The sequence below is a fragment of the Lethenteron reissneri genome, chromosome 39 (genome assembly GCF_015708825.2).
Source record: "Lethenteron reissneri isolate LAM-NWPU_2019-01 chromosome 39, ASM1570882v1, whole genome shotgun sequence".
Taxonomy (NCBI): Eukaryota; Metazoa; Chordata; class Hyperoartia; order Petromyzontiformes; family Petromyzontidae; genus Lethenteron; species Lethenteron reissneri.
The window spans coordinates 8,489,035-8,514,406 of NC_083817.1; the positions used below are offsets into that span (position 1 = coordinate 8,489,035).

Sequence of the window (25,372 nt, forward strand, 5' to 3'; positions counted from 1 at the left end):
CACGGTTTAATTTAATCTGCACGTACACCACCGTTATAGTCTGATGCTCTGTAACATTTTATTGTAATGCTCAGTTTTGTATTTAATGACATTGTAATTAACTTCCCTACTCAAACGGGCTTAGGAGAAGGCATTTTTACAGATTTAGATAATGACACGGATTAAGCGGTAAGACCAATTCGTGTGTGGCTAAGCCACGTGTAAGATAAATGAAAGCATTGTTAGAACTGCAGATAAGCCCATTTGCAAACATTTAGACTTTCTGAATAAAACTGCACCTATTTTCTTGGTTCTTTCGGTAAAGTCACGTAGAAGGGAAATAATAAAATAATAAAAATAAAACAAAATAAAATAATTCTCACGACGTTTCGGCTACAACGCAAGCAGCCGTCCTCAGGTGAAGAACAGGTCTGTCGGAAAGACAGCGTCTGAATGAGACGCTGTCTTTCATCACACTTGCTCCAACATTAATAACGTGGGTGACATACCTTCAATACTTGACATGGCAGCGTAGGCTCAGAGTCATCTTTATAAAAGCAGCCGCATGATAAACCTGCGATCCGACACACCAATTAAATAGGCTGACACGTTGTACTTTGACTAACCTCCATTTCATGCTGCACACCAATCAAAGTATTTAATAGGACATGCATTAATTTAGTCTGGTAGTGGAGCATTACCACAACCATTAGAAAATTTATCTGCCTAAGCTGGGTTTTAAAAAGATGTACAAGCACTGATCCTTTCACATTGATTCGTTTACATTATATCACCGATTCATTACAAGTGACAGTCAAGGGATGGAACACCTCTGAGAGGGCGTCCACCGATAAGATGGAGTGGGATGAAATCGGCTCGTGCGCAGGCGCTGGCTGGATCATTGCATTGTGAGATTGTGAGAAATGGAGACGGTTGGGGAGGACTGTATCCAGCAGTGGATTGATCATGGCCGATAAGGTTGTTTCTCTGTGGTGGTAAAAAAAAGCCACTTTTTTCAAATTTTCTTGCTGTGGTTTTCACACCTGACGATTGCTTGTGTTGCAATCGAAACGTCTTGAGAATGTTATTGTTTTTTAATTTTTATTATTTTGTTTCCCTTCTACGTGACTTTACCGAAAGAACCAAGGAGATGAATCCCTGCAGTCACGAAAGCTTTAAATAGAAAACTCAAATTCAAGTTCATTTATTAGGTATAGCCCTGTGAGCCATTCGGCTCTTGAATCTGGTGCAACCGCAACAAACAAAAAACAAAAACATGAACAAAAAAACATCTTAAAGTGAATATGTGACTGAGTGCAAACAGAAAATCCAAGAAAAGACAGAAAAATATTGCAGAAAAATACACCGTACACCAACGCAGTGTGCAAAAATCCCAGTGGGATGCAATTCTCCACCTACTTAGACCACTTCGGCCTTGGAAGGAAACGTGCGATTCACACATTAAGTGTGACATGACACAGGTGTGAGGACAGGATGTGAAGTCAGGTAGGTGTGAGGCAATGTTTGAGATCACACAGGTGTGAGGTGGGACAGGTGTGAGGTGAGACAGGAGTGAGGTGAGACAGGAGTGAGGTGAGGCAGGAGTGAGGTGAGACAGGTGTGAGGTGAGGCAGGAGTGAGGTGAGGCAGGAGTGAGGTGAGACAGGTGTGAGGTGAGACAGGTGTGAGGTGAGACAGGTGTGAGGTGAGGCAGGAGTGAGGTGAGACAGGAGTGAGGTGAGACAGGAGTGAGGTGAGACAGGTGTGAGGTGAGACAGGTGTGAGGTGAGACAGGAGTGAGGTGAGACAGGAGTGAGGTGAGACAGGTGTGAGGTGAGACAGGTGTGAGGTGAGACAGGAGTGAGGTGAGGCAGGAGTGAGGTGAGACAGGAGTGAGGTGAGACAGGAGTGAGGTGAGGCAGGAGTGAGGTGAGACAGGAGTGAGGTGAGACAGGTGTGAGGTGAGACAGGTGTGAGGTGAGACAGGAGTGAGGTGAGGCAGGAGTGAGGTGAGACAGGAGTGAGGTGAGACAGGAGTGAGGTGAGACAGGAGTGAGGTGAGGCAGGTGTGAGGTGAGGCAGGAGTGAGGTGAGACAGGAGTGAGGTGAGACAGGAGTGAGGTGAAACAGGAGTGAGGTGAGGCAGGAGTGAGGTGAGACAGGAGTGAGGTGAGACAGGAGTGAGGTGAGGCAGGAGTGAGGTGAGACAGGAGTGAGGTGAGACAGGAGTGAGGTGAGACAGGAGTGAGGTGAGGCAGGTGTGAGGTGAGGCAGGAGTGAGGTGAGACAGGAGTGAGGTGAGACAGGAGTGAGGTGAGACAGGAGTGAGGTGAGACAGGAGTGAGGTGAGACAGGAGTGAGGTGAGACAGGAGTGAGGTGAGGCAGGTGTGAGGTGAGGCAGGAGTGAGGTGAGGCAGGAGTGAGGTGAGGCAGGAGTGAGGTGAGACAGGAGTGAGGTGAGGCAGGAGTGAGGTGAGACAGGAGTGAGGTGAGACAGGAGTGAGGTGAGGCAGGAGTGAGGTGAGGCAGGAGTGAGGTGACACAGGAGTGAGGCAGGTTTCGTTGGTTAAAGTGTCTATGATAAAAGATAATAAAACAAACCTCAAACCCTCCACTAATTCTCACGCGCGTGAGCGAGAGAGAGAGGTGATCACGCAGGTAAGGAAGTTGATGTGTCGTGTGTTGGTGGTGGTGATGTGTAGTGTGTGATGATGTGATGTGTGTTGGTGGTGGTGATGTGTTGTGTGTTGGTGGTGGTGATGTGTTGTGGTGGTGATGTGTTGTTGAGTGGTGGTGATGTGTTGTTGAGTGGTGGTGATGTGTTGTTGAGTGGTGGTGGTGATGTGTTGTTGATTGTTGTTGAGTGGTGGTGGTGGTGATGTGTTGTTGAGTGTTAAAGTCTCTGTGGGGTGGGGCCCGACTCGACTTTAACTCCATCAACAGAGGAAGTCGTCTCGCACGCCGCACGACGCATTCCGCGGCCGTGTTTGCTTGCTGTTAATTACTTAGGCGAACTAAAAAAACCCACGTCGCTTCGACGCGAACGCCCCCAACAAGTGTGGGTTCGGCTCGACGCCGGTGAGTTTTGTTTGTTTGTTTATTTCTTGCTTTTTTTAGTATTTTTAAATTAAACGCAAGGTTTTTTTTTCTTCTGTTTAAGCTACTTGCTTCCTCACGAAGGCACCAACAATGCATTGATTGGGTTTAGCAATTAATATATTTGTCGCTTCGTAGACCGAAGTGATATCAGCTGGGCGAAGTCTCGGTGGTGTACTGAATGCACCCGTTGTGTGAATTAAAGTTTTGTTGAAGTTTATTTGTTAATTTTTAGTTTTAACTCGGTTAAGGCCTAGCGGTCGTACGGGCCTACTTACTCGCCTGGTTGGCCCTACCGGAGGATTTGGTTTCGAGTGGGTAGGGCGTTCTAGGTGAGCCCGGGGCTTGCCGAGAGGCAATAGGCCACGCTGTAAAGATAGCATTAAAGTTTTAACTTTACATTTTTTGTTGCATAACTCGTTTGAAGACGGTCCGGGATGATGTTTAATGTTTAATTTTACCGCATACTTTACACTTGTTACCGCATACTTTACACTTGTTACACCCGTGCATAAGTACTGCATCAATGTATGGATATAATGTACTGCACATTGCCTTAATATCGTACAGACGTTTAAACCTTACGCTCGCAAATTGTGAAATTTGCAATCGCGGTGTTTATATGTTTTAAAAAGTAGTTTCTCACAAGTTTGTGAGGCGACCAAGTAACGTGTCCAAACCTTTGACCGAGTAACGTTGTACAATATGCAACGCGGTGCGGTCGTAGGTTTAAACATAAATCAAAACAGTCACTCCCTGTGCAAGCTAAGACTGCTGCACCTTGCTGTTGTTTTAATTTAAAGAAGAAAGTCAAACAATTAAACAGACGTGCATACCACGGGGATTCTATAACTCTATTCAACGCTATTGATTCGGTGGTTACAGCGCTTTTAACAAGCACAATTAACAGCACACTCCACCGGTGACCTTCAAGGGAAATTATATAATAAGCGACTAATCAATTGTGCCATGAAGAATGTTCATTGCCCAACACGTCGTCTGTTTATATACATTCATTTCGTCTCTAAGGCTTTTATGTTATTGACAGATTTGTTGAGATGTTCTGGCCCAAACATCACTGATGGGGCCAATGCTGCTGCATGGACGCTTTCAACCTCAAGTCAATAACAACAATTACATTTAAACTTTATTTGAAGCTTTCGTGACTGTAGGAATTACTCTTTGGTTTCTTTGGGTAAAGTCACGTCGAAAGAAAATTAATTCAATAATAGAATGCGACGTTTCGATTGCAACACGAGCAGTCGTTATCAGGTAGAACTTCGCTAAATTTGAGAGATAAACACAGACGACTGCTTGTGTTGCAATCGAAACGTCGTATTCTATTATTTAATGTATTTTATTTCTACGTGACCTAACCCAAAGAACCAAAGATTAATAATTATAACATTTCTCGCTTTGCATCAAAGACCTCAAAGCGCTGTACAGTACACAGCAGCGGCAGACACTCAAATTAAAGTTTAATAAGCGTATAAATAGGTTTTAAGGCGCGTTTTTTAAATGTTCAAGCTTTTATACACGAATCTATTGTGACATTTCTATAAGATGTAATAAAAATTTCAATGCTATTCCGAAAAAACGTAACCCACTTGCGAAGAGGTTTAAATATTGTTACTTCCTTTGTATGTATTTGTTTTTAATGCAGATATTTTGTACGCAGCTGATGACATTTTAATTCAAAATCAGCTACGTGTGTGGTAGATTTCACCCGGTTGTAAACGATGCGTGATTAATATAAACAAATCATAACCTGTAAACCCTTATGGTTTACCTCGTATTCTTTTACAGGGAAATTGAGTTTTCAGGTCCATACGGCGTACAGAAAAAACACGTTTTAATGTGTCTATTTGTTTGTGTTTCTGCCTTCTGATGGGACTGTGTAGCATGAACGTTGAGATTTATAAGGACACGAGGTGACCAATACGGTCTGCATTTATCTGTAATAAGGTTATAAGGGGTTGACAGATCTGACAATTCCTCATCGGAAATATACGATTGAACGCATATAAATACATTTTCAAATAAGTTGACTTAGTTTTTTCAAATATACTTTTCATTTCAATCTTTTATCAAGGTATTTTCACTTGGAAAAATCATTCCGATGGGGCATTATTGGACACCCTGTATGGAGCCACATCTGGCATATTGCCACAGTTGTAGATTCCCGTGTTATTGATCGCATATTGACATCACATACAAAAGGGACATTTCATAGCGCTTGTAATTGTGTAGATTATTAGGAGAAATATGGAGTAAAACAGTGGGTAAGCATTGTTCATGTTCTTATATTTGCAAATGTAAAACATAGCAAAGTCCTGAGGTGTGAGGAGTGTACACTGACACTTCAGTTAACTGTAGTTATGTTATTCTTGGTTCTTTTGGTAAAGTCACGTAGAAGGGAAATAATAAAATAAAATAAAAATGTGAGAATTTTCTTGTTATATTTGTATTTAATTATAATTTTATTATTTCCCTTCTACGTGACTTTGCCGAAAGAACCAATAATATGAATCCCTGCAGTCACGAAAGCTTTAAATCGAAATGTAGTTATGCTGTTCACAGATCCTTTTGTCAGCAAGAAACATCCGCGGATCAACAAGGATATTGCTTGATGTTGTGCCACTGGAGTTTGATGTGGCATCCCATCATAATCATCACCATCATCATAACCACCGTTTTGTTTAACGTGGCCACATTTTTTTTACACCTTTACAGGGCTCGCGGTTTGATATAACTTGGCTTTTTTGTAGCTATAACAGCTCGAAGAGGCAGATCCGTCTTCAAACTTGGCCGAACTCGTACAATCTTAATGCTTTTCTTTGCTTAGATAAAATAAACAGTGTAGCCCACGTTTTTAAAGCTAACTCAACACAACTACTGTAAGTGCAAAATTTTTTACAAATGGAACATATGCACAACTGTGTTATGATACATTTTATAACGCACTTTGCATTCCAATGTACAATAATCGTGTAAATCCCATAAATTGCCAGCAGTGCTATTACTGCTCTGCATGTCCACCGATGTGTCTCATTCCAATTAGTGAATTTAATTGGAATTGGCACTCATTTGAAAACGTGTACACTTGTGCACTTTTGGAGGAACACTCTCTTTATTCTCTTACTGATAATTATTGTGATCATTTCTGAGCGTGTGTCATTGCGGTATTGTAATTGTGCAATGCAGTGAAATTAAATTCACTTGTTCGGAATGTTCTGTAAAAATAATTTACAACGCTTTTGTCGATCTACTGCTGGATGAACGCATTCCCATGTCGTCTAGGTCATTACAGCTGTTAAACCATATTTCACCATACTGGTCAGTGCTGGCTGGCGATCGAAACGTCGTGATTTATTTGATTTTTCCCTACGTGACTTTACCGAAAGAACCAGAGTATGGATTCCTGCAGTCACGAAAGCTTCAAATCAAGATTGGTATAGAACCAGTTCAGAAATCACTTGCCACTGATGTTAAGCCATGGCCGGAAAACAAACTCGGGTTGCCGTGTTGAGAGCATAGTGTTGCTGACCGTTGCACCAATGCTCCCTGTTATAAAACAGTGTCATTACCAAATATAGTGTGGTTTTTATTTGCACTTTTAAAAGACTGCCGATATTATTTGTATTGGATTTTGAATGAGTTTTTATAAAATGTATTAATGCTTTAACGCTGCTGTTAAATGAGTCACACTTCTGTCTCAATTGGGGATGTTTTTTACGGCTAATGTTTCTATAAACTGAATTTTAATACGGTGAAAAATCATCTAATTTATATTATTGCCTGCAAAAGAGGCTTCCGTTAATCTAAACATACTAAATGATGTTGTGGGCTTGGGCAGGACACATTGCGAGAAGCGATGATGACCGATGGTCAAGAATAATAATTGGAATGACAGCCAAGAGATGGGACGTGTCCGAGAGAGATGGAGCAATCAAATCAGCGAGTGTGCAATAGCTGAGCGGACTGTGGCATCACAGGACCATGAGGGATAGCGACAGCTTGGAGAGAGGTCTTTGTCTTGTTTGTGCAAGACTTTCAATTTCTCAAGCGACACCGTTGTTTTTGTGCTGATTTCTCTTTGATTTTTGTGTTTAGTTTGTTGTCCTTCCCCCACACCTCCAATTAGTACGATGGGCTATGTACGGTGCGACAGAAGTTCAACATACATATATTTGTGTCACCTATTTTTTGTTTTACTTTTGTTAGTTTCTTGGTTCTTTCGGTAAAAACTGACAAAATGTCGATTTAAAGCTTTCGTGACTGCAGGGATTCATATTCTTGATTCTTTCGGTAAAGTCACGTAGAAGGGAAACAATAAAATAATAAAAATTTTAAAACAATAAAATTCTCACGACGTTTCGATTGCAACACAAGCAATCGTCAGGTGTGAAAACCACAGCAAGAAAATTTGAAAAAAGTGGCTTTTTTTTTACCACCACAGAGAAACAACCTTATCGGCCATGATCAATCCACTGCTGGATGCAGTCCTCCCCAACCGTCTCCATTTCTCACAATCTCACAATGCAATGATCCAGCCAGCGCCTGCGCACGAGCCAATTTCGTCCCACTCCATCTTATCGGTGGACGCCCTCTCAGAGGTGTTCCATGCCTTGACTGTCACTTGTAATGAATCGGTGATATAATGTAAACGAATCAATGTGAAAGGATCAGTGCTTGTACATCTTTTTAAAACCCAGCTTAGGCAGATTAATTTTCTAATGGTTGTGGTAATGCTCCACTACCAGACTCAATTAATGCATGTCCTATTAAATACTTTGATTGGTGTGCAGCATGAAATGGAGGTTAGTCAAAGTACAACGTGTCAGCCTATTTAATTGGTGTGTCGGATCGCAGGTTTATCATGCGGCTGCTTTTAAAAAGATGACTCTGAGCCTACGCTGCCATGCCAAGTATTGAAGGTATGTCACCCACGTTATTAATGTTGGAGCAAGTGTGATGTTTATTTCCTTTTGCGGTATTGATCGGTTTTGAATGGTCATTTATATAAAAAAAATTAATGGTTCAAAACAAGGTTTAATATATGGACTTGTGTATATGGGGCCACTGCACTGGTTAATATGAATTCATTTCGAATCACCCCATCTAGATCAAACCCATATTTCTCAGAGGCAATGAAACTGTGGGGGTGTTCTCAAGGAAGGCTTCATTTTAATTAACCTTTAATTTGTTTTGGTGTAGGCCGGGGGTTGGAGGTGGGTGTTGTAGATGAGGGGAAGCATGTTAAGATGATTGTCTTTAGAATATATATTTATGCTGAGGCATTGATAATGAGCAACATGCATTTTTAGGCCTATTTTGGGACTTAAATAGTTGTTTTACAGCTTTGGAATCTTTTTGGCATTATCCATGATGATGAAAAAATAAGTACAGATGTCCCCGAGTTAAGATGGTCCGACTTACGATTTTTCGACCTTAGGATAGCGATACGAAAAAATTATAAAATATTTTAAATTTCGCGCGGCAGGAAAACGCAGCAGCGTACGAATCTTGGTGAGTACAGTACAATATGATACGTTACGATACGTTCAATGCATGTATGATATGTAGCTTTAGCGATTTCATTTTAGGGTTACCACGATACGATACTTTCAATGCATGTTAAAAGTTTTTATAGCAGATGGGATTGTTTCCTGAAAAAAACTTTCTATTAAATTGCAGTTCATATAAGTAGGCTAAGAATTTACCTTGTTTTTACTTTACATTTTACTGTGCAATACAGTATTGTAATTAATAAATACATACAGTATATAGTTTATACAGTACGGTACTGTAAATTGCTCTGTTTCGCTAAATTATCATCTTTTTTTAAGACTCCTGGGTAGGCTAGGCCATCTTCGACTTACGATATTTTTCACTTACGATGGGGTCGTCGTAACGCATCTCCATCGTGAGTAGAGGACTACCTGTATAGGTTTTACTTGTTTCTGGCAATGCCAAAACGTAAGCATAGGTTTTACCATTGCCAGAAAGGATAATAAAACCTATACATTTTTCATCATCTTGGATAATGCCAAAAAAATCCCACAGATGTAACTGCTCGACCCGAGCTGTATGTGTTCTGTTACTTGTATTGTCTTTGCTGTTGGACTTTTGGCATTCCCTGCTCTGTCACAGGTCAGGCAAGGCCATGCTGTATCTGGTGTAGGCCTTTTGGTTTCAAGGACAATGCATATTTTATCGGAGCATCTTTTTTGCATGTTTTGCCACAAGTATGTGCGGTTAATGCAGACTTGATGCCTTGCAAAAGGTATCTATTTGGTATTTGAACATCTTAACATTGCCAGAAAGGCTAAAACCTTGTTATATTTTCATCATGTTTTACAGCTATTTATCTTGAAGGACCAAGATATACAGTATTTTAGCCTACAAGTAGCAAGCAAAATTTTCAGTGTTATCTTGATATATCATAACCCGATGTATTCAGGCTGGCGACATCTTGCCTCGGATACGTTGCAGGAATGTTGTTGCTGATGTTTAGGCGGATTCTGGTAGAACACGTTTGAATATTCAGCTACCCACTGAGAAGTTCTGCAGATTAGGAAACCTCAGTTTCATATTTTTTAATCGGTCATCATAACAATGCACAGGGGGAGTGATTTTAAAGGTAATATCAATATTTTTAGAAAATAAGGATTAATCATGGAATACGTCATTGGCTTGAAACACACGAAACAATGCAGAATCGCTTCTCGGCATGGATGAAAAGGTTTGGCCGGGTTCGTCTGACAATTGTGTGTGTTTTATGAGCATTTTTTCCTTATCATGAAAGTGTACAAATATTTCTGTTTGAATTGCAATCCTAAAAAGGTTGGCATGCTATATATATAAGTAATCAAATAAATGTAGCGATTATATTAAAGATCATAAACATGCTTAATGTGTCTGATTTGTGTGTTCATAATCGTGTTGCTATTTTGAATCCTTGTAAAAGAGTCCAGAGAACAGGCCACAGAGATAGACATCACAGAACTGCTACTGAATTCTATTTGTGTGTACATCTCTCCCCCCACACACGCATACACGAAGGGTAATACTGTGTCTCATGGCAGTCAAACTGATATATTTTTTTGTGATGGCTGGAATGTATCCAGATGGAGTGATAGAAAAACCAAATTACATTTTACGTACACTAATTGGTCACCAACCTGAGACCATCATCAACTCACTGCACGTGAGAATGTGAGTTAATCGCACGTGGCAAGGCCAAATCGAACACAGGTGCACAACAGTTCTGTCTCTGTGATCTCACCCCCGACCCACCCATCCGCCTTCTGCAACCACGTCCATTCTCTGCGCATGCGGTGCGGTTGTTTGGAGGATTCGTGTGTACGGCGTAGTGTCTTGACGCCCACGTCCAAAATCCTGGAACCCGCCCCACCGTGACATTGCTCAAGAGGATGTTGCTGCCGCTGTGCAGATGTGCAGGAGGCTGTGCAGTCCATCGAGCGACTGCAACAACGCCTGCGACAGAGGGCGGGCGGGAGCGGCGGCGTAGGCGTTGGTGGACGGGCCAAGGTCGATGTAGCGTCGCACGAAGCGCACCTAAGACTGCTCAAGGACACCCTGCAGAGTTCGACATTCCGGAGCATCTTTGCACTGCAGGGCTCCATAGCGCAGCTTGACAAGCAGGTCTGGGTCTGCGTCTGACAGTGCATCGCTATTTTAACACTCGGGAGTTGAGGAGGGGTGGGGCAAGGGGCATTCTGTTGGTGATCTGGGACAAATGGATATACTTGGTATGTGTATTAATGTGATGATGACAACAATGGAGCAGTGACGTGTCTACTGCTGCCTTTAGGTTATGCGACCGTATCTTCGATGTGGCATGGAAGCTATGAAAACAGTGACTTTAGAGTTTGAGTCACGTCCACGGCTGACATCGGTGATGAGTGATTTCTTGACTGGTTCTGGGCCAACCTTCAATCCACACCGACCAGCATAGTGAAGTATAGTCAAACCTCCCCCATGCCCATAACACTCTCAGAAGGCCTTTAGCCAGCAACGAACTGACAAAGGGCTGTTCATTATTATTTAACACCTTTGTAGGCTACATTTGAAGTAAAATATTTCCCAAACTGATATGGAAAGTAAACTTACGTGTGATCCTGTGGCGGTAAATACCCGGCTTCTGTTACACGTCCAAATTTAATATATTGTGCCAGGGCTGGCACCTTGTCCCATTTGAATTTTTTTTTTGATGACACAGCGCCACTGCTGTTTTCGACGTTATTGTGAAAATTCCGTCACAGTTCCTATGATTGCTTTTTCATTGCTTTCATGGCTTTATTTTGGTGATTTCGAAAAGAGTATTGGTTTAGCCATGTTTGTTTGTTGTAGTACAGAGTTAGACTGATGTCCTTAATCTAAGTTGTCTTGTGGTTGTTGTTGTTTGACTTGCATCCCACTGGGATTTTTGCACACAGCGTTGGTGTACGGTGCTTTTTTCTGCAATATTTTGCTGTCTTTTCTTGGACTTTCTGTTTGCACTCAGTCACATATTCACTTTAAGATGTTTTTTGTTCATGTTTTTGTTTTTTGTTTGTTGCGGTTGCACCCGATTCAAGAGCCGAATGGCTCACAGGGCTATACCTAATAAATGAACTTGAACTTGAACTTGACGTTACATGTGTTACCTGTGTAATTCCCCTGCAGCTGGATTCGCTGCCGAGCAGGAGAGTGTCCCAGTATGACTTCTCGCCGTCGGGCGAGCTTGTGTTTGAGGAGCACGGAACATCCGTTCCCATTATCCAGCTCCCAGCGGCGCCACTGCCCCCCACTGTGGATGATGAGGACTTTACCCTGGTGGTGAAGCATCTAGCTCAGGTAGGGTTCTCATCGTCATCGTCGTTTATTATGATCTTAATTATTGTTCCTCGCCTGTCAACATCGTCATGTTTGACGATGTCATCACCATTGTCATCGTCGTTGTCATCAATTGCTTTATTATCATCGTGTTTTGTTATTATGATCGTTCTTCATGGTTGTTAAAGAGTAATATTTGTCATCGTAATCACCAAATGGTTATATTATCGTAACTAGCAGTAGCAGTTGCAGTGTCATTAGCAGCAACAGCAGCAGTAGTCATCATCATCTGCCATGGCCTATCCATTGCTGGATGAAGGCCTCTTAAGCCATTGCCATCTCTCAGTACTGAAATGTAACTACATATCTATCATCGGCATGCAAACCAATTTCATCGGGCCTTCTCATTGTTCGATATCATCTCACATGTTCCCTCCTCTTGGCTGCCAGCAGTGTGCAGCATCATGTAGTGGTACCTGCCAATATCAATATATTGTGATCATAATTATCAATAGCCAGAATCATCATTATTATCTTGTCATCAATCATAGTAAAAAATATACAATATGTCATTGTTCCTATTGTTCTCAAATGTGCGTGTACCCATGTGCATATTTGCAACAAACTAACAATGCTAGTAAAAATATCAATTCGTTTTAAAACTATAAACTAAGCCGGGGGAAAAAAACTGTAATAATTTTATAATATATCAAAAACATTGGGATACAAATCATTTACAGTTATGCGCCAATGATTCCAAGGTAAAGTACCACAACTATTTAATGTACCGGATAAAGCCTACAGAGTTTTTTCAGAAGCGACCTGGCCACAAACGATAGCTCAACAAAGTGGTTTATCACGTGGGAATGTATAGGAACAGCCAAACAATGTAAACACGTGTTTCCAAATGTGGAGGGAAAAACCAGAGGGTAAGCTGTCGCGTGCCAGAATTGTGGTCCAAATTTGCCACCTGTGAAAGTTACCTGCACATTACTGAATTGGGATTACACCCAGCACCATCGCCCCCAACTGTAAAACTTCTGCAGACTACGTGAAAGGTAGCCCCTTCACGATAGCCTTGTACTATGAGAATGACGCTTATACCAATTGCACCAAATTATTATTATTGTTAAACGCTACGCTAATTGCGTTGCTGTGTTGTCGTCAACGGGGCAGGGCCGCCTTGTGCACTTTGTGGACCTCGACAAGCCCGAGGGCGTCGGCCTGGGCTTCAGTGTCATGGGCGTGAGGAGCGAGAATGGACACAACGGCATCTTCATCAAGGCCATCCACGCGGACAGCATCGTCGGCAGGTGGGCGTGTGACGATTCGCCTCTTCCCCCCCCTTGCCCCCTCGCAATTAGATGAGTTATCACAACTCTGGGCGCAGGCAGGTCTCACCGCCACCACCACCCCCATATATCCCCTTGCAATTCGATGAGTTATTGCAACTGAGCACAAGCAGGTCCTCTCAACAATATGATTGCCTTTTTTGCCGATGTGGTGAATGTGGAGCCTCTTTCCTGGCTTACAGGACTCGTGACGTAATTACATAAGGCGTGTATGAATATGTTCCACGGAGAGCTCGACTCTAGAATTAGGGGGCATTTCACCTTATTGCTCGAGCATTATCGAGTCAAACTAAGGCACTCTTTTTGGGTTCTTAGGGGTCATAGACGTTACCTTTGACCCATAGAATCAAATTAAGGCAGCTGTTTTGATTATTAGGATTAGACGGGTATTGCCCCAATACTCGCGGTCAGAATAAGGCCGCTTTAAGATTCTTAGGCATCACTGTTTTGACCCGAGGCGCTCTGGCAAAGGCATATTTAGGATTCTTAGGGTTCAATGCTGTTGGTCGAATTTCAAAAAGTCATCATCAAGAGTGATGTAGCCACAGGTCACAATCTCGGAGAGTATCCCCATGGAAATATCTTAAAGATACTCAATGGTCACATTAAGGAATATTATAGTGGTGACACAGCAGTGATAAATTCAAAAACATACTGGGCATCTGTGAGTAAGAGCTTTATAGCTCATTGGATTCCTCCAGTACAAATACATATTCTGATCTAATACAGTTTTGTAGGACCCTGCTACGTTGCGTTCGAATGAGCCCAAGACCCCGACTTGAGAAAGTGAATGCTGTTGAAATCCTTTTACTAAAACTATCCATGATAGTGTTTTTTTGGGTTGGATCGCGTAAATATAAATTTGGCATTAAACCCGCTACCACCCGACGTTTCGACTGCAACACAAACAATCATGCTTGTGTTGCAATCAAGCTTGTGTTGCAGTCGAAACGTCGGGAGAATTTTTATTGTTTTACATTTATATTATTTTATTATTTCCCTTCTACATGACCTTACTGAAAGAACCAAGAATTTAATACTAATTTTTATTTTTATTTTACCAGGTAAGCCCCACTGAGATATAAAGCTGTTTATCAGAAGCGACCTGACCACAAATGATAGCCCAACGAGAAGTGGCTTATCACGTGGTAAATAATAGCAGCAGCCAAATACTCTAAAGCGCGTGTTTCTAAATGTGGAGAGAAAAACCGGAGGACCTGGAGAAAAATCCACGCGACTCCAGGGAGAACATGCAAACTCAAAAATATTCAGCAGGCATCAGGGTCAGGACGGGACCCACGACCTCCTGTATACCAGGCGAGGTATCTTCTTGGTTCTTTCGGTAAAGTCACGTTATGGGAAGTAATAAAATAATAAAAATAAAACATAATAAAATAATTCTCACAACGTTTTGGCCACAACGCAAGCAGCCGTCCTCAGGTGAAGAACAGGTCTGTCAGAAAGACAGCGTCTGAATGAAAACCACCAGGCTTGGCAGCGTATATTTAAGCTGGGTTGGAAGGGGAAGAGCGCCCCGACAAAGGAATTTGCATATCAAGAGGAATCTAGCATACCCATGGGAAATGCAGGTATGCGACCAGTACCACTTATGCCCGTGCATTATGCAGGAATATCAGCATCAAAGGGAGGGGATATGGGAAATGCAGGTATGTGATTAGTACTACTTATGCCCGTGCATTATGCAGGATTAGTAGCCTCAAAGGGAGGGGATATGGGAAATGCAGGTATGTGATTAGTACTACTTTTGCCCGTACGTTATGCAGGATTAGCAGCATCAAAGGAAGGGGATAGGGGTAGCATTAATAAAGGGAAGGAGTGTTAATAGTATGTAGCTGCAGTAACTAAAACCACCACGTAAACAACTGAAGTATAAACTACATAGTATCATCAGTATACTAAATATACTCTACAATAAGCTGAGTTACTAAAAATCCAGGCGTGGTATTTAACATTTCGCCACCGCGGCACCCCCAGGGATGGCCGTCTCCAAGAGGGAGACCAGATCCTGGCCATCAATGGCATGCCGCTGGACGAGCGCGTCTCACAGGAGCAGGCGGTGCGGCTGCTGCAGACGACCACGGGGCCCGTGCAGCTCGCGGTCGCCCGCTTCTCCCACGACACTGAGACGCCCCCAACAGAGGTGGGGGGTGGAGGGTGGGGTGGGTTGGGAGGGGTGGGGAGGGGTTGGGTGGGGTGGGGAGGGGTTGGGTTGGGAGGGGTTGGGAGGGATTGGGAGGGGTGGGGAGGGGTGGGGAGGGGTTGGGAGGGGAGGGGTTGGGAGGGGTGGGGAGGGGTGGGGAGGGGTTGGGTTGGGAGGGGTTGGGAGGGGTTGGGAGGGGTGGGGAGGGGTGGGAAGGGGTGGGAAGGGGTGGGAAGGGGTGCGGGGGGGTGCTTAGCCGTCCCTTCCTTCTCGATCTCTCTTTAGTTTTTTATGTAAAGATTTCAAACTCGGGTCGGAAGCATTTGTGCATCGGCTCTGTCCGTGCATCGATCTGTCCGCAACACATTTCTCTTGTAAAGATGGTTCAATATGGGCGAAACTTTTCGTCCGATGTTGTGTTTCTCTTCTGGACCTTGTAAATTTGGAACTGGCTACATTAATCAAAGGGTTATTGGCCAAAATGTGGATGGACAAACGGGAGCGCGAGGGGCCGTTTGCGGATATAAAGACACGTTTTTCTCTGCCACCTCCCCAACGGCTTCCGTACTGCTCATTAAATACCTCCATCGATAAACGCACATTGCATAGCCGTTACATAATCCATGCGTACGCTGATTTTTTTTCATTATGTTTTATTTTAAAACATATCACGGATTCATAATACAACAAAAAATGTTGGTGATGCTGCATTGACAGTGGTTCACATTTCACAACAAAATTCAACACATTCAATAACACTGGGACCTTAATATATAATCGGTGACATTTCGGGAAATGGCTCTTCTTTATAGCACATGAAGCATGTTATGTTACCTATTATATATATTTTTAAGGCAGTGTTACTGATGAATGCCTTGAGTAAAAAAAATGTACATATGTGCGTGTGATTTTTACATGATGGTTATGTGGTTTTCTGCCACACGGGTGGATAATCATCAACATTTTATATTTTTACCACACTTCACATCTCACTGCAATCTCAAATATACCAAAGGGTTCAGCGCACGAACCAAACGTACACAGATCTAGAAACGCAACAACCAATTTAGAAAGAAATGTATAAATGTAATGCAATGAACATTCAGTAACACAGTGATACAGTCAGGGAGACCGTTGCAATAAAATATAAAAATTATGAGTAGTTGTATACAGCGTCGTTTATACAAATTGTATCTCACAGACAAGCTGAAGACAGCCAGGCGGTGAGCCGGCGCCCAAGCTCTGCAGTCCTCTACTTGTGAAGAGGTTTTTAGCCAATTAACGAGTTTTTATACACGTGGCAGGAAACCTGAGCACACGGAGAAAACTCACGTATATGTGAGGGGGAAACACTGTATCCCATACAGGGGGGACGGATGATATTAGCCCCGCACTTTGCTTTACCACATTCTGGCACATCAGGGTATGACACCTCAGTGGCGATGGGATGGTATTTTTACAACGTGTATGAGATCCAACAACCCTTGCTTCCACGGTGCTGGATTACAGGCGTGCGCCATGCCGCCTGGCCGGTGAGACATGGGTACAATAGACGCTGCCGGATTCAGCCAAAACTCCAATTAATTGCCGCCGTTTCTGCTGCTACTCTAGGGACTGGAGCAGACTGAAACCATTGAGTTGGTGACTACGGGCAGTGGAATGGGCTTTGGAATCGTGGGCAACCGAGCCACAGGGATCACCGTCAAGACAATCTTGCCCGGAGGAGTCGCTGACAGGGTAAGCTGCTGTGCTGCTTGTGTGATTAGAATCTCCATTTATCATTCATTCTTTGGTTCTTTCGGTTAAGTCACGTCTAAAGATAAAATAATAACTTAAATAATAGCATATTATGACGTTTCGATTGCAACACAAGCAATCATCATCAGGCATATTTAATTTATTATTTTATCTTTAGACGTGACTTAACCGAAAGAACCAAAGAATAATTCCTGCAGTCACGAAAGCTCCAAAATTAAGATTCTCCATTTATCCTTCTTCATCGCCATCACCTGGTTTCCCCAGGCCCTCCCCTCATTTTCAGTTGACAATTATTTCATTCTTTTCTTGTGCCTTTTTTTAGTCGTAGTGTTTGTGGTAAGTAAAAAAAACAAGTGGCTATTGTGATTGTCCCCAGCCACTCTTGTTCATACACTTCGATATCCGCGAATGCGGAAGACGCTTTAAATTTCACGGTAGGATAGAGTAAATTACATGGGAGTTCAGGATAAAATGTGGTAAGGAGAGAGAGAGGAGGTGGTGATGGGTGGATCACAAGTCAAGCATTGGGTCATGGAGCCTAGAGGTTACATTCTAGATTTGAAGCTTTCGTGACTGCAAGGATTCATACTCTTAGGTTTTTTCGGTAAAGTCATGTAGGTAAAAAGAAATAATAAATGATCAAAAATACAAATAGAAATAATAATAGAAATAAAATAATAAATCACGACCTTTCGGAGGCAACACAAGTCAGCTGTGACAGTCCCACCTGATGACGGAGACTTGTGTTGCCTCCAAAACGTTGTGATTTATTATTTTATTTCTATTATTTTTATTATTGATTTTTTATTATTTATTCTCTAGAGGTTTAGTTGAGCAACAAGGGAAAGATCTGAACTCGCATGGTGGGATAGCAGACCTCGGATGTTGTTCATCGACCGTGATAGAGCAGAACAAAGCACACGGTAGCATAGCCTGATGGCATCATTAGCATGTTGATGTCATGATCTATGCTGAAAGTGCACTGAATAAATGTTCCCTTAAAATATTTTCTTGTTTTTGAACCATTAGAGAGAGACGGTGCTCGATATGAGAATAAAAGTTTAGCTGGATGACTGGACGTATGGTTTGCGAGTATTCACTTAAAATCGTTGTTTTTTCGAAGAAATCCAGAAAATAAAACGTTTAGATAATGCGGTTTATTAATAGTCATGCAACAATTGTGTGGGTGGTGTGAATCGTTATGTGATTGATTATTATTAATAACCTCTTGTGCTTCCTGACTCCCACAGCGTATCAAGCACAACATTTTTTTTCATTCTTACTTGTTGTGGTTCTATATTGGTCCCAAAAACTCTGACGAAATCAGGATGGGCGCTTGTGCACGGGCGATCGGATCCTTCGCATCGGCGACATGGACGTGCGGGACAAGGGGAGCGAGGAGGTAACCGTTTACACTGGATTTGATTTTATATTTTATTTTGCACATTTTGCACGAATCACGGCTTTTTAAGCCAAGCAGCCGTCAGCTGCAGTCTCGCGTGAGCGACGAGCCGTAGTGAAACACCATTTACAATAATGATTTGCACTGGTTCACAGCCGCTTTGTCATTCCACTGCTGGATGAAGGCCTTCCCTTTACACCGTGTCAGTCATGGGATTTGTGTGACGGTACTTTGATCATGCCAGCCAGTGCTGGATGCCCTGCAGAGTTGTGATTGTTATTTTTTTACACAAGGTAAGGCCCACTGAGCTAATTAACTTATTTTTCAGAAATGACCTGGCAACAAATGATAGCGCAAAGAAGTGGCTTATGTGGAAATGTATAGCAGTCAAATACTCGGAATGCATGATTCTAAATGTGGAGAGAAAATTTGGAGGACCCGGAGCAAAACCCACACGACCATGGGGAGAACATGCAAGCTCCAAATATACAGGCATTGTCACGGTTGAGATCGAACCCTTGACCTCCTGTATACCAGGCGAGGTAATTAACATCTCACCACCGTGGCGATCGCTTTGCAAATTACTGGAGGAAATGTAATTGGTTACCAATTATTGTGTAACCTGTACATTGTCATTTAGATAGAAGTTGTCAATTATTTTCAGGTGTGTGCTTTAGTAAGAAATTATGTATGTGTAGTTACATCGCTGGATGTCAACAGGCTGTTGGTGCAGTACCGGCCCTAGAGGGGCACGGCGTGCGCTGAATAATAGCGCTGATTGATGGCACCACGCTTTTAGTGCAGTGCCGGCCCTACAGGACAAGGTGTGTGGGTGCCGACCGAAGGATGAGGTTGTGTCAGGCCATGGCACTCTGGTTGACGCGGGAGGACACGTGACTGGTTAAGTTGACAGAGGGGCCCCAAGAGGGGGCTAGGGGGGGGTCACGTGATTGGGACCCAGATCCTTCCCGAGGATTCTGGAAGGTGGACGTGGCCAAGGGCAAAAGCCCTCCACGCCGCAGAGAATAAAAGCCGGGTCCCGAGAGGGACCAGGGTTGTTGCTCATCCTGGAAGAAACCCTTCGTGTACGTTCTCCGTTCAACGATTCTCCAACACATGGACCCGGGCCGAAGTCATTGGTCCCGGTCCGTAGTAGCGGTTATGTTGTAACTAGTGTAGTTACTAGTGTAGTAACTGGTGTAGTTATCCTGGTGGTCATCACATTAGGTTGTTATTCTGTTCAGGGGAAGTTACCCCGTGTGTTGAAACTGAATAAATGTGTTGCCTCTAAGTCTACGTCTGCGACTCAGTTGAACCCACTATAGATGTTATTAAAATTACAAATATGAATTACATTTAATTTAGATATTGCCCTTCTCTGTCAAGGTTGGTGAAGGTGACCCAGGATCGGTTCTCAGATCACTCGCCACTGATGTTAGCCATGGCCAGGAATTGAACGCAGATTGCTGTGTTCATTGTGCGGTGCGCTAACCAATCGCATGCGCTCGTGCACAAGAGAGTTCCCAATGTATTTGGCTGCTCTAAATAGTATTTTTTTAGTATTTGGCTGCTATAAATTTCTACATGATAAGCCGCTTTGTTTGAGCTATTATTTGTGGCCAGGGCGCTTCTGGAAAAGAGCTTATATAGGTCAGTGGGCCTTACCTAGTAAAATAAAATGCAAATATAGTTTAAGTTTAGTTGAATCCACAACCCAAATAATCCGCCCACGGATAATTGAGCCTAATCTGTAAATGCTGCTGCTACTCGCAGGTGATCTCTATCCTGCGCCAGTGTGGTACGCGCGTCCTCCTCCTGGTTGCTCACGGAGAGCCTGGCGGGCAGCTCCCTGCCACCCCATCGCCGGCACTCGCTCAGACTCCTCCGGACCTCCCTCCGGTCGACTACATCCCTTCGGAGGCTTCGCATTCCTTGGCGGCGGACCGTGCCGGCGCGTCCGAGCCCTGGGCAGGCGAGAGCAGCGTGAGTCGCGCGTGCGCGCAAGTGCGACTGTCGCAGTATCGCACGCTTTTAGATGCGCTTCTGCTTTGTCGTCTGGAACGCTCTTCCTTATGATATGAGGAAGCCACTGGAGCTGTACACTTTTAAGTTGTCTGTATTGAAAACTCATATTTCGAATGCCGCTTTTTGTGTTTAGTTTGTTGTACCTCCGATTATCACAGTTGGCTACGTATGGTGCGAAAGAAGCTCAACATACACATACGTACATATGTACGTTACATTTACGGACACCTTTGTAAATCCACTGCTGGATGATGGCCCTCTCCCCCCTTGGAGAGCTGCTTTGACTGCCACAATTGTCAGTGTTGGTTGGTGAAGTGATGGGGCCCCAGGGCCAGTACAGGTTTTGCTTGTCACTAATGTTAACATATGTTCCACGTGAAGTTTTATTTTTTTATGACATCTCAAAAACCTGCTTCTTACCCATTACACATTGTGTGCATATGCATCTGGCAGCATGTCTAATCCTGTTGCGTAATAATGAAAAGCAACATACCCAGAAAAGTTTTTCCATCATTTTATATGATCTGCTATGACAAACGGATCAGATACGCGGACATCGACAGAGTAAATGCAACCGTAGCGGAAATGTGCGCAAAGGAGCGTGGAAAGATTGTACGCTTGAAATTACACTCGTGGGAAAGAATGATGAATATGTGGAGGAGAAAACTTCTGCTGGTCCGAGGAGATGCCTTGTGGCAGGATGTGTCACAATAAAGTGTGATAAGTGCTCAAGGCTAATGACAGAGTGGCACCTAAAAGAGTAAACGTTTCCTAGAGAGCACTCATTGCTAAGATAGAGCGATGAAATCCGCCTTTTGTACGGAAGATAGATGCCTCCATAATAAACGTTTTGTGGTTTAGATCGCGTTCATATAAATGTGTCGTTAACCCTGCCACCACCCAGACACAGCCAATTAGTAAGGTTTATCAATTAGTTGTTACTTCAGCACACCGGTGTGTGCTGGAGAGTAAACTCGTGTTTCGCTGGCGATTACAAACAGCTTCAACGGGCGAGTTTTGCCAGAATTGTGAAGGAGTCTTCCTGTTTCCGGTCTTAAATAGAGTAAGGTGATATCATCACTGTGAGCCTATCAGGTGCAAAATCCTACATGTTAAATAGATGCCGAGTTAGATCCTGGGAGCACCGGAGATGGCGACCTCTTTGGGATCATAGTTGCCGATTAACGATGATCGTGAGGACAGTGTTGACGGTGATCGCTTCTACCCGCAGGTGGACGAGGAGGGAGTTGATGACGACGTGGAGGTATACGATGTGGAGCTCACGAAGGGTGGCCATGGCCTGGGGATCAATCTCACCAGCACAAGCGACAACAGTGGGTGGTGCATGCCCAGCAACACCACCACCACCACCATCGCCACCATGCTTAAGTGAACGTGCTGCCAGTCCTGATTGCGCATCACGTGGAGTTTCTTAATTTGTTGTATGCTGTTTTTTTTCCTCCCTCTTGAAATCTTAACTTTGAATCATGGGTTCTTTAATGACAATAAAACATTTATATATATACAAATATCCCAGTCCAAATCAAGCAAATTAAACCCTCCGCTGTGTAGAGCAAGGGCAGTCCGGCGTTAAATTAAAGAACTTAAATGATTGAATACTATATGTGCTGCCGCCATTGAACAAAAATAACCGTGCGAGGCACTTGCATGCCGTGACTTCCCTCTCTGGCCATAGTGGTGGCTTTTTTAAAAATATTTTTTGTAACGTTTAGCTTCCTTAATGTGGTTGCAAACGCTTCCATGTTTTAACCGTTGTCAGATAACCAAAAAAACATTACAACCGAGGTTGCAGCTGTTGTTAGTGTCGCTGTGCCTCAAACGTGGGTGCACCATTATTTATATATATATGAAACAAATGTAGCTAAATTAAGTACGCCGTTTGTGGCCGCTGTTATTTTCCGCAGGGATTGTCGTGAGAAGCATGGTACCCGGCAGCCTGGCCGAAAGAGACGGGCGGATCGGCGTGGATGATCAAATCGTGGCGGTGAGTGTCGACAACCCCAGGCAAAAACCAAAGCCGAGTGAAGAAAATGTAACACGTATGTAGGCTTTTGCGACCAATATTTTAATAATTGATTTTTGGCTCGGGTCGATTGCATAAAATGCCAATGTGTGTGTCGTACGCTCTATCTAAGTGATTTTACCGAAGGAACCAAGAATATGAATTCCTGCAGTCACGAAAGTTTTAAGTCAAGGTTGTTCGTATCTTTTTGTATTTATAGCCATTTAAATATTCTAAAGTACGTGTTTTGGGTGAAAAAGGGTAACTTTCAATGCTATCGGAACTAATTAAGCCTTTAACGTGCATTTCCTATCCTGACTTAACGACCAAATCACTTGACGACCGGTTTCTTGGAACCAATTACCGTCGTTAAGAGGGGTGTTCTACTGTACTGAAAATATTTCGTATCATGTCATGGAAGTGATATACATCATAGCAGGTCACCACGTGGGACACGATGCATTAGGGTTTAAAGTGGTAAGATATTGCTTGCGGAAGTACGTTTTTAAGAGTAACTTATTTCAGCAGTAATTATATTGATTTATAAAGGAAAGTTGGTGTTTTATATATTTCTGCTCCTCATTTGTAATCAACGGGCACTCGGCATTGATTCATCGCAACCGCAGCAATTGAAATGAATTGCCACAATTTTGGTTTGAATTCGTGAATCGTTTCTCTCTTTGGACCAAACTGTGTCATCTCGTTGGTATTATTTTGCATTCTGTCTCGCCTGTAGATTTTTAGGCTACACTTTATGTTCGGTTATCATGTCCATAACATTCTCACGTATCGTAAGTAATTAAAATATCGCACGCCAGAAATCTGGGCATGTGTCCTGTGAGGTAATTTGTGAATCTGCATCGCTGCATTCCCATAATAGCCTGCCGCTCACTACTTTCGATCAGTCACGTGATTGTCTTACATTTCTGTTTTTATATTCGTGCCTTGGGTAACGGGAACTTTGTTCTTCTCTAAAACGTATTATTCTTGAGTGCACACGACCGCTTAACTTCTCGTTTCAGATTTTTATTTTCTCCTTGTTTCATCTTCTCTAAAAGTTTGTTCCCTGTGCGCCATCGGCGTCGGCTCATGAGATGAAGGATCTGTTCAGAGCGCTCGCAAAACCGTGTGCCACCTTGCGTGGTAGAGAACGGCCCACAGAATGAGATATGGCAGAACCTGTCTTGATTGCCTTTTCTGTTACTTTTTTTTGTTAATCCACAATCGAGAGCATTCTTTCCTCTCTGTACAGTCTGCTAAATATGAATGTTCGTCGTGTAGAAGTTGAACCGATATTTCTCATATTCAGAGCTGGAAATGATGAGCCAAATGGAGTGCAAAATCGATTTGAATGTGATGGTTTTATTTTGCAGCTAAAGGAAAACGTTTATTATTGGTAATGTTTTGGGCAATTGCCCTTAATTAGAATTGGCACTGTCCACAACACATGACGCTATTGCTCAGCAATGATGCAGCGCGTGCAGCAAGTAACGGACTTAATTTACATTTGGAACGGAGATCACCGGTAAATGTGTAAAAATGCAGGGCCGTCTGTGTAAGGAGCCGCGAGGACTGGAGTGTGAGAAACCTTACCCCTGCGCGCTGACGCTCGGCACATGTGCTGTGTGCGCGCGATATTCGACGCTGTGCTCCGCACGGCCAGATGGGTTTAGCCTGCGGAGTATAACACTGCATGTGAAGCTGCCCCAGAGACAAGTCCACGCGGAGCAGGGCATATGGTGTTTACGCTTTGCACTGGCTTGTGTGTGTGTATGGCTGATCTGCCTTGTTTATTGCACTGTGCATTGAGACAAGGTTTGCACTGCCGTGACCCTCTGCTCAATGTGAGGGTTTTCGCGGCAGCTTGCGTTTGAGATCTGTTTGGGTTGATGCGAGGGGAGAAGAGCGTGGTGTATTTGAGGCCCCCCTGGTGACTCGGTGAAGTGTTACGATGCAGTATAAGAATGGATTTTTTGTTGTTGTCTTGTTTGTAGTGTCTCATTTGAATTGTCCGTCTCGTAGGCTTAGTCTTGTTTGCTCTGTCACGTTCCTCTCGAAATAGCCACTCATGTCGTTGTGGAGAATATTCAGTGGCGAGTTATTACTGAGTGTAAAAACTGGCCCAAAACTTGTGAGTGTTGAACAGATGCTGCTGAAATGATGCACTCCCAGAAGGGTGTGTGTGTCTGATGAGATCTGTAAGAAAAAAACTTGTATTGTTTACGGAGGGACACATATGTAGAGTCGTAACATTAGCTTATTTTATTGTTAGCTCAAATAATAATTTGTATTTAATTTGTGTATCCTTTGTATGAATTGAAAATCTGACATTCTTGGACAGACAGACAATTCAATGCATGTATGTTGAGCATAAGAATGTATGTGAATTGATGATTTGTTCCATCCTTAGTGATGGACATGATGAAAGGTTTTCATTCTTGGTTTTGTCAAGTTATAATTCCCGATTTAATGTCTGACATTGTCAACAGGAAGTAAAAAATTCAAGTGGCGTTCGAGATCTATTTATGATCGTACCGATAAATACTATTTATATAATGTAATATTTTAAGTAGAATTTCTGCTGTATAACTTGATGTGTGGTTTTGCCTCGGGCAGTGTTGACATTTAATTTAAAACAATACTTATATATCGGAACCAATCCTGCCACCCCCACCCCCCTCCTCTTCATCTAGTAGTGGATTGACCAAATAAGCTCCATGATCCACACGGCATC

General features: G+C 43.1%; 1 protein-coding gene across 3 annotated transcripts in view; it reads left to right on the forward strand.

Annotated features, from left to right (window-relative positions):
- The first annotated feature begins 2,457 nt into the window (after positions 1–2,457).
- LOC133352061 (inaD-like protein) overlaps positions 2,458–25,372 on the forward strand; it is a 162,973-nt gene continuing 140,058 nt past the window's right edge. For 2 of the 3 annotated variants that reach the window (XM_061567788.1, XM_061567790.1), the window contains exons 1-11: positions 2,802–3,058; positions 7,949–8,013; positions 10,533–10,744; positions 11,768–11,938; positions 13,094–13,230; positions 15,265–15,430; positions 17,042–17,167; positions 18,516–18,590; positions 20,364–20,573; positions 21,847–21,949; positions 22,541–22,620. In XM_061567788.1, coding sequence (XP_061423772.1) covers positions 7,998–8,013; positions 10,533–10,744; positions 11,768–11,938; positions 13,094–13,230; positions 15,265–15,430; positions 17,042–17,167; positions 18,516–18,590; positions 20,364–20,573; positions 21,847–21,949; positions 22,541–22,620 — 1,296 coding nt within the window. In that variant the 5' untranslated portion in view covers positions 2,802–3,058; positions 7,949–7,997. Of the gene's footprint in view, positions 2,639–2,801; positions 3,059–7,948; positions 8,014–10,532; positions 10,745–11,767; positions 11,939–13,093; positions 13,231–15,264; positions 15,431–17,041; positions 17,168–18,515; positions 18,591–20,363; positions 20,574–21,846; positions 21,950–22,540; positions 22,621–25,372 lie in introns of those variants that run through there. The other variant, XM_061567789.1, reaches the window with a different exon arrangement.